The 18,026-nt window shown below is 50.0% G+C and overlaps 2 protein-coding genes across 3 annotated transcripts; both read right to left on the minus strand.

Moving 5' to 3' along the window:
* Positions 1-110: 110 nt before the first annotated feature.
* Positions 111-3,140, minus strand: TMED6 (transmembrane p24 trafficking protein 6). The gene is made up of 4 exons (XM_061444082.1): positions 2,375-3,140; positions 1,145-1,271; positions 826-977; positions 111-629 (listed from the first exon to the last, which is right to left on the minus strand). Exons 1-4 carry the CDS (start codon positions 2,639-2,641, stop codon positions 405-407), a joined length of 771 nt encoding a protein of 256 aa, XP_061300066.1. The 5' UTR covers positions 2,642-3,140; the 3' UTR covers positions 111-404.
* Positions 3,141-4,237: 1,097 nt separating this feature from the next.
* On the minus strand, positions 4,238-12,514 carry TERF2 (telomeric repeat binding factor 2). Of its 2 annotated transcripts, none has more exons than XM_061444071.1 (10): positions 12,288-12,514; positions 12,114-12,209; positions 11,220-11,350; positions 10,851-10,937; positions 10,069-10,215; positions 9,234-9,679; positions 8,320-8,550; positions 5,948-6,033; positions 5,251-5,303; positions 4,238-4,471 (listed from the first exon to the last, which is right to left on the minus strand). In XM_061444071.1, the coding sequence occupies exons 1-10, from the start codon at positions 12,508-12,510 to the stop codon at positions 4,313-4,315; spliced, it is 1,659 nt and encodes a 552-aa protein (XP_061300055.1). In that variant the 5' UTR covers positions 12,511-12,514; the 3' UTR covers positions 4,238-4,312. The 2 variants fall into 2 exon arrangements, with proteins under 2 accessions (XP_061300055.1, XP_061300054.1); XM_061444070.1 differs by having other exon boundaries at positions 8,320-8,706.
* Between the last annotated feature and the right edge of the window lie 5,512 nt (positions 12,515-18,026).

The raw sequence follows: 18,026 nt of genomic DNA on the forward strand, positions 1-18,026 counted from the left end.
GCTGGGTGAACAGGCTGACCACTGAGCTGAGGAGAGAGAAGGAGAGGGCAGGCAGCTGCCTGCAAGGCAGGACTTGCTTTGTGCAGGCTTGCAGAGGGTGGACAGAAGGCTGCTATCACGCCCCAGATTGGGTGCCAGGGGTTCTTTATTAAGTGCCTGGTAGAAAAGACATTATAGGACACCATAATGATGGGTAGGGAGGTAATAAACTGACCTAGCACACAAAGTCCAGTGTTGTGCTTTTCTTCTGTTGGGGTGATTTCAGCCAAGGGAGGGGCAGGGGAGCTCCCCTTCCTCAAAACAGGATCCGGCCTTTCCTCCCTCTCTGTGAAGGGTCAGAATTAGCTGTTAGCGCTGTCACCAAGCGCTGAAGGCACTGGTCCTTCCCACACTGTTGGACATTACTAGCACTTCTGCCTGCTGGGGGCTTGCACATTGAAGAGGCGCTTGAGGAAGTAGAGCTGCAGCACCCCGGAGAGGACAATGGCACAGCTCTGAGCCATCGACCACCAGTTGACGTAGTTGTAGTTGGACTCCAGGAGGAAGGAATCGGATGTTTTCCGCATCCGGGCAAAGTTGTAGAACCGCCACATGTGGAAGATGTGGAGCTGCAGTTTCTGGGTGCTGACCTGCAGGAGAGGTGGGTGCTGAGCAGCTGGGCTGCAGCAGAGCCTGGGGCTGGAAGAGCTGCTCTTGGAGCTCTCCCTGTGCTCAGCATTAACTTAAAGCTGCAGCTCAGCCAACAGCAAGCGCCCTTCTTGGTTCCCTCGGGAGAACCTGCCCATCCCCGCGGCATTGGAGCACTGTGGTCACCTTCACACTCACCCCAATTGCCTCCAGGGTGTCATTCAGCTCTTTCCGCTCTTCTGGCTGCTTGTTGTCTGTGTCGAAGGCATTGTAGTAGACACCAAAGTTGAGATACACCTGCATGAAGCCCAAGTGGTTTTGCTGGTTGTTCAGGCACAGCTGGTAGAAACCTGTGGAGAGAAATGGGGATTGTTGTTCCCTGAGCAGAAGAGCCACTGCCAGGCAAACCCATCCCCAGTGCTTGACCCTCATCCTCCCCTGAGGAGGGAGATGTGATCAGACTCATAACGCCCCTGGGAAATGCTGGCTGCCTGGGAAGGACCAGGGCAGCGAGGACCTTTCTCCTTGGTGAGGAAGTTGATTTGTCCCCGCACATGCTGGGAAGCACCAAGCTGGAAGCCACTGGGGTCGCTCGCTGTGACCAGGATGTTCCTGCTGTTGCCGATCCCTGTTGCACGCTGGACCTGGAGGCAGAAAACACCCAAGCGGCATTCATGAGCCTGATTCTGAGCTCAGGGAACAGACAGGAGCCCATAGGAGCCCTCCTGTGCAGGGCAGGGGCCCAGTGTGGTCCAGCCTCTACTGAGGGTTGTTTTGGGGTCCATGGGGAGCTGCCCCCTCCATTGCTGTGAGCTGGGGCCAGGAACAGCCTCCAGTGACATGTAAAAGAACCCCAAACCCCACAGCTCTGGATGATAAACAGCAAGGCTCCCAGTGCCCGCTCATGGTGCTGCAGGGTCCTGAACACACCCCGTGTCTCCTCCCCCCTGTACCTATTCCATCTCCCTGCTGCCTGGATGGGGTGCTCCTGGCACGGCTGCAGTGGTGGGAGATGGAGTTGTGCTGAGCCCCAGGGCTGTGCCATTCTTTTGTGGGGCTGCTTTGCTGAGGTCAGAGCCAGGGGGAAGCTGTCACTGCTGGGCATGGCCATGCTCTTGCTCTCCTTCAACCAGCCTAGTGTAAACAGGTGATAAAAGGCTGTCGTTTTCCCTTCGGGAAGGGAACAGAGCACGAGGACAAGTACATAGGGCTGTGCCTGAGACCTTTGTCGTGCCTCCCAGCTGCAGCTCAGAGAGACAAGGGCCGTGCAGCAGCCTTCAGCCAGCCCAGCAAATGGCAGAACTCCCCCAATGCCAGGACACCCTGCAGCTCTCTGCATGCTCAGTCACCACATCCAGAGCTCTCACTACTCCTTTAAAACAGGTATTTAAAAAAAAAGAAATGTGATTCATGACAGAAATTGCCTAAAAAAAGTACAGTCCCTGAGGTGGAATACCCAAGCGACTGAAACCACTCCTGTCTCAACTCAGGATCTTCCCCATGCAAGGCAAACCCCCTCCGTCCTGGGGCTGGTGGATTTGGAGTTCAGCCTCAGTTGCCCTTCTGCACATAAGCCTGGTTCTAGGCCCATGGTGATGGAACTCCCACTGCAGGACCTGCAGTGCCCTCGGAGGAGGCAGTGGCTAGCACTGCCTGTGGAGCTGCAGCACTGGACTAAGCCAGCATAGCCATTCACTGACCTCATCAGCAGCTGCACACCTTCCTGGGATGCACCTCCAAAACTTACCTCGTAGTTGAAGAAGAAGTTCCCATTCTGGTGTGCAAACTGCCAGAAGCATTCCATGGTGCCGGCGGCAATGATGATGGCAAAGTCATAGCGATCTGCCCCATGGAATAGCGGGTCCTGGCTGGATGTGCTGAGGGGCTCAGTCCTGGGGCAGCCAGCGGAGCCCAGCAGAGCCAGGAACACCAGCAGCAGCATCCTGCTTCCCAGCCTTCTGCATTCCCTCCAGCCAGGGCAGGAGCGGGGACTGGAGGTGTCAGGGATAATCATTAACTTCCTCAGAGTGGCACCTTGGCAGGGCCAGGGCTGGAGTCGGGGGAATGAAGCACCCTTGAGATGATCTTGGGGAAGAGCAGGGGCTTATCCAGTTCACCCACATTAGAGCTCACCCAGATGAACCCTCTGCAGAGGCTGTTGTGAAGAAGCTCCACAGTCACCAGCAACACTGAGCCAGTCCCCAGCTAGCCCTGCTCCTCACTGACCAACGCTCCACCAGTCTGTATCCTGTGAACAAGGAAATTAAGCAGGAAAAGTGTTTTACCACCAGAAAACACACACAGGCATAAAGTGGGTTTGTGGGGGGATGTCCTTCCTCCCTGGCTCCTCCCTGCCTTGGCTGCAACAGCCTCCCTGCATAGCCAAGGACAAGAGCCTGGTGCAGAGAAGGGAAGTATGGGTGAATCCATCTTCTCCAACTGGGCACAACCAATGGGCATTGCCTCACAACAGCAATTACTGGTCCAGCTTGTGGCTCACATCAAGCCTCTGCAAGTGCAGGGTGTCCCACCCACGGCTGCTCTGGCCCCAGGGAACAGTTTTACAAGCAGGCGGCAGGGGGAAACACACAGCCACAGCCAGGTGCTGGGGCAGGCTCAGTCCAGCAGCTCCTGCTGAAGGACAGAAGAGAAGCAGGTGTTTCCAGACAGGCTTCTCCCAGCCCCAACTCTGCAGGAATGCTGCTGGGAGAGGCTGCTTCTAGCAAATACTGCCGTGGCTCCTCAGCCTTTGACTTCAGCAGAAACCTCGTCCAGACGCTTCTGCCCTATGCAGCACCTCTGGGCATCACTGTTCTACCCCAAACAGCGGCTGACACAACAGCTCAGGAGGCAAAGGGAAAGCCCCATGTTCCTGACGTGCTGCCTGCCCCAACTGCCACATTTCCACCCATATGGTACAAGCTCACACTTACAACTCAAGCCGGCCAAGAAAACACAAACTTTATTTATGGAAGACTGGTAGTACATGAGCTCTGGCTTCGGCTGCTGGATATGCAATGCCCTGGGCACCCATACGCTTGCAGGGATTGCATACCAGCAAGAAGTGTCAGTAAGATATGGCCCAACTTTTAATATAGGAACAACCAACAGTTAAATCCTAAGATACACAAAATTATATTTTTTAAAGCCTCAAAGCTGTGAGGGAAAAATTCTCACTCCTAGGCTCGCTGCTGCTAAAAAAAAAAAGAAATGTGAAGAATGAAAGATCTATTTGTCTCAATCTCCTCCCTGTAAGCTGTGGGGCTACACGTTACCTCCCACCCACAGAGAACTGAGCACAAATGGATGAAACAAGTGACAGTTTAGACAACAGAAAAATAGGATGTGAGGGGACTACCCTGCTATTTGACAGCATCTGAGCAGACAAAACTCACTACAGCTGGGATTCATTCAACAAAGGTTGCAGTTGTCAGAAGAAAGTCCCAATCCAGGCCATTTCCAATCATGTGCTATCAAGCCTGCACAAAAACTAAAACCTGCAGCTAGAGCTCAAGGCTCCTTGGTTCTTGTCACATGATTTCTGTCTGCTACATCAGTCTCAGGTGCCACTAGCCACAGGGGTCCTGACACACACACATCAGAGGCAGGCACCCATGCTGTGACGCTCCAGTCGGTCTTTGCAAAGAAAAAGGTTTGTGCACTGGAGGTCCTGTGGCTGCCAGCTTTAGAGGATTCCCAGTTTTTTCATGGTCCGCCAGCGATCCTTGATCATCACTGCTGTGCGGTTCTGGAAGGGGTATTTCTGGAAAATTGCCTTCCATCTCCCTTCTCCAAACTTCCGCACGCCTTCTTTGATCCACTCGCTCTCTTCCACTGTCCATTTCTACAAAAGAGCATGTAAGCAGTGTCCTGTGAGTACAAAGTGCAGCATCAGAGTGCCACTAGCAGAGAACCACATGGTAACTCTTCCCGTGTGTGTTAGCTCCCCTTTACCATCTGTGCTAGTAACATGCAGGAAAGGCACAGATGTCCTGTCAACAGCACACGCAACACTCAATCACTCCTCTGTGGATGTGTTCTCGTACCCGTTATGAATAACAGAAGTGCTCAGCTCCAGCAGAGTGCTACGTGGTGTACAGCAGCACATGAGCCAGCAGCTCTCCTACAAGCCAGGCTGAGAGTTCCCAGCAGCAAAATGGGGACCTCTTCCCCAGCAACAGCTGCTGTACGTGTGTCCTTCACGCAACCAAGATGATGAACCTCTCCAGCATGGAGGGAACCCAGCAAACCCAGCTCTGAACCACATGCATCGAAGAAAAAGGACTTCATGCACATATCCAGTGCCCAGCACACAGCCTTACCAGCTACCAAACTGGGCTGTTTTAACAGGGAAAGTCCACGCACCTCTGCAAATGCAAAGGCCTGCACAACTTGGATGACGCCTGCATACCACAAGCACCAGCCTGAGGAAGCACTTTCCAATCCAGCCTCCTCACTGAAAGCATGACAGCAGCTCACCCTGCTGTAGTGAACTGCAGGCTGCTGAGGAAGCAGTCTGAGCAGCAACCCCCAGCAGTGTATTTCAGATTGGCATTTCGCTCTTCTCTGCAGATATATCATGATCTCAGGCCTTGCTGAAAGGACTTAAGGGCTCCACATTACCTGTTTCTTGGAACTGAAGACTGTACTGTTATAGCTGGCTGTCTCAAATGATGCTGAAAAACAAGGCAACAGGGTTACATTTCACCTTAACTCAAGAGGTAGAGACTTCCTTGACAGACTGCCTTGAGCTTAACTGCTGAAATACAGAGCCTACAATGAGAGTACCCCATGACAGACAAACCAAACTCCTTTATCCTTCCCTTTTCTGCAGCCCCAGCTGTTTCATGTGAAAGCTTTCCAATAGGATCTGATTTGTTTTAAACTAGCCAGAACAGGTGCATCCATCCAGGATGTGGCTAGACTGTACACTGAAGCTGGAATTAGACACCCATTATCCACTCCTTTTCACCAGTTAAGCTACATATCTAGCTGGAAAAAGGACTGGACAATTGATCTGACTGAAAACGTAAACTGAACCTTTATTTCATGGCACTAAAGTAGGAACAGGGAAAAAAAGCTATATTTCTGATGTTCACATTCTTTAAGCTAAGCATGATTTATCTGAGACCGGAACAGGTGGCTTTGGCACACATTTCAAGGCAGATATACAAAGACCTGGACAGTTACCCATTTTTCTGGGTTTTAGGGTTTCTGGTTTCAAAATTCAGTCACACAGAAGGTAGCAAGAAACCTATAAATGAGCCCCACAGCCAGGATTAGCATCAATTAACACCCACAGGAGGGGCTCTGTTCTTACCGGCACCTGGGAAAAGCTCCTCCTCCTCACTCCAACTCTCTTTTTCTTCCAACCCCTGTCTGCTGTTCCACTTTCTTCTGAAGGACCTGAAAGCAGGCAAGCATTTACTTTGGCTGCTGGCTAGGAAGGATGCTGTTAGGGGAGAAGGTAGGGACACAGAGGATACAGCAAGCAAGTCTTTGATGAGGGTGAAGTGCTGAGAAAAGTGCCCATAAAGTGACTGATATATATATAAACACACTGCCACCTCCTCAAGTCCCCTCTGAAGGTGGATGAATCCTTAGCAGCCTCCATCTGAAGGTACAGTGTGCTATATGTACTCGATACAGGTGGAGTACTGTATTTTGTAGCCAGCATTAGCAAAAACAAGCGACAGGGTATTAACTACACAATGAAGTGCTTACAGCAGACAGAAAGCTGGACTTCCCAGGCCTCTGTATGTGGCACAGACTTGCCAACAACCTGGGGTAGAAGCCTTTAGACTTCCAAGGGAGCCTTTAATTCTTACTGGTTTACTGCTAGCACTACTGAGGTCAGCCAAGCTACAGAGGCCTCTCAGTGATATCAAGTGCTTCAGTGCTGTCACCTGCTTCCAGTCCTCAAACACAGACTTGTAAAGTTAAACTAAGCCTGTTAAAAAAAGCCTTCAGAAGGTTCAGCCAAGGATATTGCATCCAGTATAATTGAAGCCACTGAGAAACAACTGATCTCTGCTCTTACTTGAGGTTGCACTGTTGAACACCTCTTTCTTGCACATAAAGATTTGTGAAATAGCCTCTGGCAGAGATGCACACGATGAGATTTCCAGACAGATGCCAACACCACAGCTACCGTAAGTACTGACACAGAAAGACTTCAAGACAGGACATCCATACAAGGAGCACAGACAATAAATCACTTTCCAGGTGAACTGGAAACCAACTTGCACAGCATCAGGGCTTGAAACTCAAGAACTGCCTACACCAACACCAGCAGCCCCATTCTTGGCTCCCTCCCAGTCTGGCAGAACCCTCACTTTAGCTGGCACAGGATGGGAAGGCATCACATTCATGCCTGGCTGGCTCCTTCCCATGGCCATCAGGCAAAGCACATGGCCTCAGACGAGTTCACAAAACATCATCCTATTCTCACAGGGCTCCCTAGGATCATCAGAATAAACTCCAGACACCCCAGGACAGCAACATCACCTACCAGAAAAAAAAAACAAACAAACCAAAAGATAAAGCATTGCCACTCAAGTCCTTGAAGAGCAGGAAACTTAACGGCTAAATTTTCCCTATGACTCTTAAGACAATAGCAGGGTAGAAATCCCTTTCCAGCATCACCTCTGACAGCTTAACCCTGAGCAATGCAGACCAGCAAGAGTTTTTACCACTGCTTGCACAGACACCAGCTGCACTGCAGCACATCTCAACTTGTGTCCACCGTCCAGCACTTCAAAAACAGTCAACTCCAAAGCAGCCAAGCAATGCAGAACACCAAGGTCTTTCCTGCCTGCCCTTCATATTCTCGAAATTCTTAAGCCAGAAGACAAAGGAGATTGTGTTTTATCTTTCCAAAGACATCAAGCTCTCCTCAGTCCTTCCAGTTTCACTCCTGGGGATCCAAAACATCGTTATTGCTGGCTGCTCTGCAACTTCACTAAACAGAAGAGCAACTCAGATGTTTAAGCAGGAAGCTTTGCCACACCCTTGTTACAGCCTACAGGAACTACTCATGAGACTCATAGTTTTACAGTCTCCTAACAGTCCTAATTTTAAACTTCTGCCAGTAAGCCTACTTTGCTGTCTTCTGTGGGTAATCCTTATAAACAGGAAAAACCCCCTAACATAGTCCCACATCTTACTGCAGTCATTTCAGCTGCAAGGTAAGCGACAACTCATACTGAAAGAGAAAGTTACAACTAGGAGTTTTTTATCCAACACTGGTGTCAGGGGGGAAAAAAAACCACCCAAAAAACAAAACCAAAAAACCCAGATACCTTAAGCAAGGTGAAGAAGTAAAGAGAGTTTAAAACACACCACAAGATGCATCCATGAACTCTTTCCACTGTCAGTGTCACTAACCAAAGCACAGAGAAACACACATTACCCACAATACACACACTGGAATTGCCTACCAGTACTACCTGCAGTATCTCCAACCCACTGCCAGTGGAAAACAGGTAATCTTCTCCTCCCCATTACCCCAAACAGTGAAGTGTAAGGACAAAGTATTTACTTTGCCCAGTTGCACATATGCTAGCAGACAAAGATGATCAATACACTCATCTTGAATTCAAGAGAAAGGTTTTTGTTCATGCTACCAATGTCAGCTGCAAGTCAAAAGACTGGGTGCATATTAGAATATACCAGAAGAGATGGACTTCATACTTGGCACTGTTGGTAGACACAGGCGGGTCACACAATTTCTGAACAGGTCTGGAAGCAGAAGATACAACTGGCTCCTGGGAAGAGTCTGGCCTCTCACTCAACTCGCTGCACTGGCTGTCTTGCTCCATGACCAGTTTGCTTATTGTGTACAAGCGCCTGGTCTTATGGATAATTTCAGGAGAGTCTGAGATGTCAGAATCTTGTTTCTCCGCTTCTTTCCGTTTCTTGGTTCTGTGGGATACAGAAGGAGACAGTTGCTTGGGGAAAGAAAAGTCTGTTTCATCCAGTTTGGTGAAGAGTGCACCAGAATCCCGGGAGTCAGACAGGATCTTGAAAGCTTCTCTCAGAACAGAAATCCCATACGTGGTTTCAGTTCCAGAGGGCCCCCTACAAAACAAACAGAACTGAGCAGGTTGTAGAAATACCACCAAAGTGGCTCCAATTCACTGAAATCAGGCTTTTCCCAAAGGGTGTGACCCTCAATAACTGATCCCAAGGTGCAAATAAAATTTAGTGAAGAAGGCATTCTCAGCCCTTCAGTCCTCCCTCCTTTTAAACCAGGTGGTGCAGCAACGAAGCAGGTCTTTAGAGAATATGCTCATGTGCTATTCTCAAATAAGGGTTGAGCCACATGGACACCAAACGCTGCTTTGTGAGAGCAAACCTGCTGCCAGCCACTGCCCTCCCTCCCTGGTTTGCAGTATCTGCAGAAAAAAATCCCAAACCAACTGAACACTTTTACTGTGATCTAGACAGAAGCCATACACTGAGCACCTCCAGGGCTTGCTTGGGCAGACCCCCTGAGGCTGGCATGGGGGAAAACTTAAGAGCTACCTGGAGAGAGGAAACTACTGACTGGAAGAGAACGGCTGCCACACTTTATCCACAGTGCAGGCCCAGATTCCTCTGCTCACCTTTTTGAGTCCATGCAGGACACTCCCAGAGGTTGTGGAGTTGCTGCTGGGTCAGCAGCTGGAAGTTCTGGAGTTGCTGCTGCTGCTAGTTCTTTAGATATATGCATAGGCTCTGATGCATCTTCGAAGTTATTATCCGTTGCTGTTATATGATCAGGAGTTGCTTCTGGGTCAGTACCCTCTTCCATAGGCTCAGATGCTGTTGCAAAGTCACTAGTTCCTTCCCTAAGATCTGAACCTGCTGTGGGGTCATCTGCCCCTTCTGCAGGGCTGGGAGCTCCCTCCAGGTCTTCCGGCATTTCTGCAGGCTCTGGAGTTCCTTCTGGGCCCTCTCCTTCTCCCAATGGCTCCAGAGTATCATCCTTTGGCCCATTTGCAGACTCAGGAGTCACTGATGGGCGTCTTGGTTTTTTTGCATGTTCTGAGCTCGAAGTCTTTTTAATTATCTTGGACAGAGAAAAAGCACATAACCATTAAAAGATGATTCCTTGTACTGGCACCCAATGTCATCTCCTCTCAAAGGCATTTTTAGCTGCCACCTGCAGCTAAATCAGCCCCAGGTACAGAGCTCATGCTTATCAATTAAAACTTGTTACACAGACTGAAAGATGCATTCACCTCTAGAAACCTTTCTGGAATAGACTGATTTTGTGGTATTTTGGATTTAATCCACCATTAATTAGCTGCATAAACTCAAACTCATTAACTGATACAGAAGGCATGTAAAAGACAAATTCCTGTATTTCATTGCCTTCTGGCAAAGTAAGTGTTGGTTCCCCCAATATCTACACCCTGTGCTGTACTGGGAAGCCAGGTAGGCAAGGCAGACACATACTGTTTGCAGCAGGGGCTCCGAATCATCCATGTAAGTCTCCAGGAACTGAAATGTGCTCCGCTGGAAGTCCTTGTAAGAGAAGTTTCTGACCACTGGATGACTGCAATCCTTGCCCTGGATGACAGTCAGCAACTCTTTCTTCTTTTTCTAGAGGAGAGGTAAGAATGCTCTGAATAGATACAAGGATATAAACACAGGAGCTAGGATCCAGGTGAAGTGTGGCCCCTTCCTATTTGAGATTCTCCAGGCACAACTACTTTACACTAACACAAGGCTAGGAAAAGGCCAGAGGAACAGGCCCATCACCTTGTTTCAGCAATCCTGACTTTCTGCTCCAGCACCCAAGACATTTCATTGCCTACAGAAAGAGGAATGGGGACTCTTGCTTTCAGAACCAACCCTTACCAATTCATGCTCTACACATGAGCCTGAGTTTTCCTTGAGGTAAAGGATGAATACCAATACCTGGAAGACCCATGGAGACACACGAGAGAATACAAGTAACAGATGGAGCTTCAGAAATTATCAATATGCTTGAGAAATGCAGAGCACTCAGGGTCCATTGCTCAAGGAGGACTCTTTAATTCCAGTTTTGGAATCCTTACCTTTCTTTCTTGTTTGTGTGTGTGCTTCTCAAGGAAACCTCTTAAACCCTCAGGGGTCATACTGCCCACCCTGTAAGACATACCAGAAACTCCTCCAGGTACCCCTGCACCCCAACACCCCACAGGACATACCAGACAGTGCTCAAGCAGCTGTCTCTCATTCCAGCACAGACTCACCTGGCTTTTGAGCTCCTTCCCTATATGCCTCCTGACAATTTCTGCAGCTTTCTCAAACTCTCTGTTTCTGATGCAGACAATAACAGCCTACAGGAGAAAACAAAAACCATTTTCTCTGCTGACACTGAACTTACCATGCTCTGTAGATCAACTTTGGAAAAGCATATATGATCATCAAGCACAGCACAGGTAACAGCTTAGTATCAACTTACAAAGAAACTCTTCTACATTAACTGATGAAGAAGCACATGCACTGAAGATACACATTTGCAGATAAGTCAGCCCTAATGATGGTATACCTGAGGCAATTTTCACTGTCATTTACACAAGACCTTTGTAAAACAGAGTATTTACTCAAAAACATCTTACAGCTTCCTTCACCATTTCCCGAAGAGTTTCCATTGTCTCCTGAGTCACAGCGAATTCTGTATGAATAAGCTCCAGGACACCGATTGCTGACTCCAGCGGGGTGAGGTCTGACTCCTTATCAAAAGTGCAATCTACAAGAAACCAGAGCTGGTGGTTTGTGAGGAGTTCACAGACATCTTACACAGATTTAGTCACTTGTTTGCCTGTTCCGACTGCAAATCCTACAGCTACCAAGGATGAAGGTGAGAAGGAACGGAAGGCTGTCTGCCAAGGGCCTAAACTGCAAGATCCACCCCTAGGCATAGGAAGGTACAGAAGCACCATGTGCTTATTAATAACTGATCTGGGGGAATGTTGCAGAAGCAACAAGGCTGAGCCAAAGCCACAACCACAGAACTGTAGAATCACGGAATGGTTTGGGTTGGAAAGGACCTTAACATCATCCAGTTCCAATCCCCTGCCATAGGGACACATCACACTAGACCATGTCACCCAAGGCTCTGTCCAACCTGGCCTTGAACACTGCCAAGGATGGAGCATTCACCACTTCTCTGGGCAACCCATTCCAGGGTCTTGCCACCTTCACAGTGAAGAACTTACATCTAACTTGGATATGTACACTAATGTTGGTGTGTGTCTGGCTAACAGGACAGACTGGTATCTAGGACACTACTCCTGCCTACGGCAGCACGATGCAGACATGAAAAGCCACGCTCTTCAGACCCTTGCCTTCAGGGAAAAGCTGCTACAGATGAACAGCTTCAGCCCAGGCTTCTGCTCTGCGCAGAAACGCTGCTCCTGCCTGCTACTGAGACGGAGCACAGGGACAACGGGCTGAAGGCTCACCCGGCCGCGTCTTTTCCCAGGGTATTACTGGGAGGTTTGGGGACGCACCGAGGTTCTCGCCTTCCTCGACCCGTGACAGGAATTGCATCAAGCGCAGCCTCCGGGCCATGACGTGATCCTTCTCCAGGGGCCGCACAAGCAGCGCTGCGGGACAACGGGTAGGTTACACGGCGCTGGTACAACACGGCGCGGCCCCGGCTCCCCCCCTCGGCCCCGGCGCACCCTGCATGACATCGCGGAGCTGTCGGAAGTCGCGGTTGCGCCCGGCGCGGTAGGCCGCTAAGGCCTGGTGGAAGTAGAACTGCAGGACGTGGCTGTTCACCGCGGCCTCCTCGGCGTCCCGCGCCCCCATCGCGTTCTGCCGCGGCGCCCGCCGCCGTTTCCCCACCATGGAGCCGGGCACTGAGGCGCAGCCCCCGCCGAACGAGCGACGACGACGAATCATCCCCTCGGCCGGCCGCGCGGCGGACCTAAAGCCTCGCACAGCCCGCTGGTACCGGCATGCACCGCGGCCAGCCACCCGCGCCACGCTCCCACCCCGCCCCGGACTGGCGCCCTCTGTCGGTGGGAGGTGCAGCCGCCAGCCACCCGCCTGTTCCGCGCCCCGCAGAGCCCGGTCCCGCCGTGCCGGAGCTCGGGGGTTGCTCTCCGCCCGCCTAGAGGGAGGCCCAGAGCAAGGGACGGGGCTGTCCTCCGGCTGGTGTCGTTCTCTGGGTACAAGCAGCGTTTCCCGGGGCCCTGCATGCCCTGTTCGGGGTGGGAGGCGTGGAGCAGGAGGGCAGTGCCCGCTGTGAGCGATGGGAGCCTGGGTGAGAGCTTCCCCGGGCACCTCACCGGGGGCACACGTGTCCCTTCAGCCTGTCCCAGCACCCGGAACAGAGCCAGTGCCCTTGCCGCCAGCACAGACATGCTCAGAGCTGTGTGCCAAAGCATGAGCCATCCCACCCACCATGCCCAGGTGGCACTGGGAGAACCGACATGATGTTAAGGCAGAAGCACAGCCTGTGCTTGTAGATGTGACTGAACACTTCAGGTATTAGAGCAGCGTCATTATTTTATGCTTTATTTGGGGTTTTATTTTACTTTATGCTCTTTATTCCACTCTTTTGAACAGCTGGATGTTTTCTACACTGCATACACCCATTGCCATGACAGGATGGCTCCCACTCAGACACAGCACCTATGTGGCCTGGGGAACATCACCAGCACCTCCAGGGAACACCACCGAATGCCATTTGGGAGACAATATCACCTGAGGCGGAAAAGCAGGTGGTTAAAGGGGATACTCCCTCCCTTGTGAGCAAAATCCCAGTCTCCAATGGAAAACAGTAGAAGCAGGAGGGAGTTTTACAGGCAAACAAACTGAAGTTTGTTCCATCAGGAAAGGAGGGTGGCTGCTCATTTGCCAGGCCATTACGGCGCCACACGGCTGCTAAATGTTAGGAAGGATGCGACAACACCAGCTGCTTCTTGGGCTGAAGGGGTGCTGGGGTGACACACTTTGGTAAAACACTTTTCCCTATGAAATACTTGTGCTCCTGCACCTCAGACACACACTGGTCCAACCAGATGAGCCAGGGCTTTGGCAGATCCCACCAGCTCAGTGCAGGTTTTGGGATTTTGGAGCTATTTTTGCTCAAAGATTGGGAAAGAGGAGTCCCTGGAGTCCTTTCCCAAGGGAAACAAGCTGTGTCAGGGCTTCCTTCCCACACGTTATGGGGCCTGCCCATGCCAATTATGTGCTCACAGCACCCAGCACTGGAAAATGAGCCTGAAACTGCGGTTTCCAGAGTAAACACAAACCAGTTTTACTCTCTCAATCTTGTACAATGAATGAAAGGGAAGCAGGGAATATGGAAGCAGGCAGTGGACCTGGAATGCTGGTGGCCTTCCTGTCCTTTTCACCAAATCGTTGCCTGGTGTCATCACCAATCCGTTTCAGAAAAAGGTTTAGGGTTCACGTGCCGGGCGAAATGCTGGGCAGGAAGGCACAAATTACAGTCATGTGCTTTTTAGCTGTAACTCATTGATTTATGGATTTGATGAAGTGATTACAGATTAAACAAAACATTCCAGGGAACAAGATCAGCATGTTGCCGCAGTCTCATGTCTTTCTGTATGAGTTACAGTGGAAAATAAAGGAGAATCACCGGGAGCACCTGGTCACTGCACTCTGTTCTCTTTGCTGTTGTTGAGCACAGGCTTCAAAAACAGGAGATGACAGCAACTGTGCACAGGGTTTTTTGCTCTGCAGATGGACACATGACAGATTTCTGACTAAACTTTGGGCTTGATAATGGTAAGAGAGAGCAGTGACTGAATCGTGTTGCTCAGTAAGTAAATAGATACAGAGCTTGTTTGTTACTGTGATCATTAATGGTATTGCTAATTTGCCTAGAAAGCCTGGACATGGAACAGGGCACCACATGTAATGCACAAGTGGAGTTGTCTAACAGAGGCAGTGACAGCTGCCAAAAACCAGGCAGCAGTTAAACAGCAGGAAAGGGGAATGTTGAGGAGGATCATGAGACCACTGTGCAAAATACGCGGCAAACCCTCCAGGTGTGAGAGCTGCAGAGAAGCACAAAGGCACTTATTAAAGAGATTTATCGAGTAGGTTATAGAAAGGGATGCTGTGAACCAATTTGAAGCAGAGGTGAGTACTTTGTATTGAAATCAAGCCAGGTGGGAATAAGCTGGGATGTAGGAAAAGAGATGTAGCTTTTGATGCAACCAAGGACTGGGACCAACCGAAATATGCCAAGAGGTGGTCAGCCTCATGAAAGCAAAAGAGCAGTGATCTTTGCTGCAGTATTTTGTGCGAGATGAGACTTGGCTGCCCTTGTTAAGGCCAGGCAGAAGGATGTTGGGTGCATGATGATGAAATCCCCTTTAGTTTACAGTCTGCGGCCTGGCTGGGGGAAGCTTCTCTCTCAGACATGTTACCCAGTAAGGGACCTGCACAGTTGTATGTCACATCAGAGCAAGGAGCTAAAAGGCTTACATTTCAGAGGGGGTACTTTGGTCACACAAAGAATCAAGGAAACATCCCTCATGACTGGGAAAAGGTACACAGAAAGAATCAAAAGGAGAAGAACAAGTTTAGGGTTTCATCTGTGCTGAGACTGAGCTATTGATGAGGAGTCTGCAGAAAAGTTTCAGGACAACAGGCCAAGACTTTGACAATATACAAATACCTGGTTAAGTAAATGCACGGACTTGCCCCAGTAAAGAAGATACCCAAATCTGTGTTTGCAGACAAAGTGAGAAATAGCCAGAGGCAGCTGAAAGGTCTGTGCCCTCCAGCCTGCAACAGAGCTCCATAGGAGGATGATGATTTTGGGAACAGCCTGCTACTTTGCACAGCCAAAGCGTGTATGGAGAGAGCACTTGTTCTGACACTCAGCTTGGAAGAAGGCACTGTGCAGTCTCTTAGGCAATGGTAGGGAATGAGTGTATATTTAAAGGAAGACTTCAAGTGTGTACGTGTTGCCTCAGTCAAAAAAAACCCTCCCAAAATTATAATAGATTAAAACACAAAGAGACAATATTGTAACTCTATGGCTGTGTCAGTAAACGTCATAAAGTTTAATGTAGAGGCTGGCCACACAAAAGCGTTCAGTTCACCACAGCAATATAACAAAGGCAGTAAGTGGAGCCACACACTGCACTACCTACCAGGCTTTGGAGGAGCAGAAATCCTGGTATGCATTACTAGCAAAGCATGAGTGATAACTGAGGAGATCAAGAGCTCGCTGGGAAGCACAGGGCAGTAAATGTGCTTACAAAAAAGACAAACACTGCTACAGCAGTGAGAAACTAGCATCTTACAGAACAACATGAGGAAAAGTTGCCAGCGCAGCAGGTCCTAAAGGATGTGAAGCAGTCGGTACCATGGTACATTCAGGTTTGCAGTTTACCTTTTTAAGATAGAGCACACTGATAGCAAGAGACAGGTATGAATCCTGCACATCCAATGCTTCCTCTCCCTGCACTTAGCTCTTTACCTCTTAAGGTGGCTTTATTTCCTTGCTACTTTGATTGTACCTTGACCCCCAGTTCCTGGTACAAAACCAGCAGAACAATGACAGGATAAGCTGGTGTATGAAAACCAGCTGCCAGTGCCAGGCCTCAGGCCAGAATTGCAGCCATTTGCAAAGGTTGTGCCTTACAGCAGTAACTGGATTAGAGATGATGGTTGGCAGGCACCACTGGAGCAATTCCTTTCCCTCTAGTAATAAAAGACCTTTGTCAGGATGACATCTCTGAGCTGATAAATCTCCCAGACTGTGCCATGAGATATGTCTCATTCCCATGGAATCCCAGCTTGGTGACACAGGTACCTACTTCACTGAGCTCCTTTTAAAGTCCCAGCTGCAGCAAACTGCACAGCTGTGAGCCTAATTGAACTCTCCTTGCAGACACCTTTAATCTTTAGTTAGTGTAGCCAATGATATTAGCACATATCACAACACAGCAGTTACATTAAAACAAACTGTCCAGCCTTACACCTGCAAGTGCAAGGAAATAATTTCCATAGCCAAAAATGTCAGTTTATAAATGAAAAGCATCAGACTTAAAAATTACTCGTGTTTTTGAGCTTCCAAACAGCCTCTTTGGCCCTAAATCTGTTCAGTGGGGCTGGCAGGGAAGAATTTAGATCTGCACATGAACATTTTCCTTTGGGAACTGGTGATAACACAGCACTGGCAGGTGTGCCGCACCTCCGCTGGCTGTTTAAAGGTCTGAGATGGCCATCTATTTTATGTTGATTCGGAGAAAACTCCAGGAACAAACTTGCCAACAGAGTTTCAAGTTGACAAGCAGGTATTCTTTATTGCGGCGCCGGGAGACACGGGGAATAGCTCCTCCTAACGCGTGTCCCCGAATTGCTATACGGGTCATCCTTACATGGTCACTGAGCATATTACATCACTTTCCAAAAGGTTTCCGGCACGCATACAAAAATGTGGTGGTCTTTAAGGGTCGTTTACTTTTCCCAACAAGCTTAATTAACATTACAGACATAGCAATAATCCTGCCCTACTACTTATCAGTTAGTTTAACTGCTCTCATCCTGGACATCTGCTAGTGCGGGATACTCCCTAGTAGATGCTTACACGAGCTTAATGGGTTTATTAACACCCCAAACATAGCAATCATCCTGTCCTTTTACTTATCACTGAGTTTATCTGTGCCCACCCTGGACATCTGCTAGTCCCAGATACTCCCCATCCCCAGGTCCTGTCCTTCTATTCTGCTTTTCTCACACCTTTTGTACTGAGGACCTGAACCTATGTCAACTACCTCCAAGCACCGCAGTTATTTTCCATTACAAAGCCATCAAACTCAACATTACTTAGAACTGATTACATTTCGTACTTTTGTGCCTCCTAGTCTCAATGTACATAAAGAATACACCAAAAGGAGGGGTACAGATCTCCTTCCCGTTGGCAGTGGAATCAAAAGCCAACCAAAGGAGCGCTACAGCTCGGCCAAGGGACCCTCACGCCTCAATAACCCTTACCAGCACACATCCCGTACGCTTCCCAATGGAAGCAACCACTCCCTGTCCCCGCACTCACGTGGATGGCTGGCACCACTCATCCGCAGCCTTTACTACCAGAGGCCCAGCTCGGGAGGGCAGCTCAGGCAGTCCCTGACAGGGGCTGGGACGTGCAACCCGCCCTCCGGTAGCCCCGGAGGGATCCGGGGCCGGGCCCGACCGGACCGGGGCCCAGCGGAGCGCGCGGCCTGAGGCAACGCGAGGCCACGCCCAACACCTTCCCGCTCAATCGCTCTGCCCGCTCCCTATTGGCCCAGGCCCGGCGCCGTGCCCGCCCATTGGCTGCAGCCGGCACCACCGACCGCGCCACCGCCGCCCGCTCCTCATTGGCCCGCGGCCTGGGCCGGTGGCTGTAGGGGGCGGGCGCGGGGAGGGTGTGGGGTGTGTGCGCTGTC

Source organism: Pezoporus flaviventris, unplaced genomic scaffold, assembly GCF_033815535.1.
Source record: "Pezoporus flaviventris isolate CSIRO_AGI_PZ_B2104156 unplaced genomic scaffold, CSIRO_AGI_Pfla_v1 ptg000667l, whole genome shotgun sequence".
In the NCBI taxonomy this organism is placed as follows: Eukaryota; Metazoa; Chordata; class Aves; order Psittaciformes; family Psittacidae; genus Pezoporus; species Pezoporus flaviventris.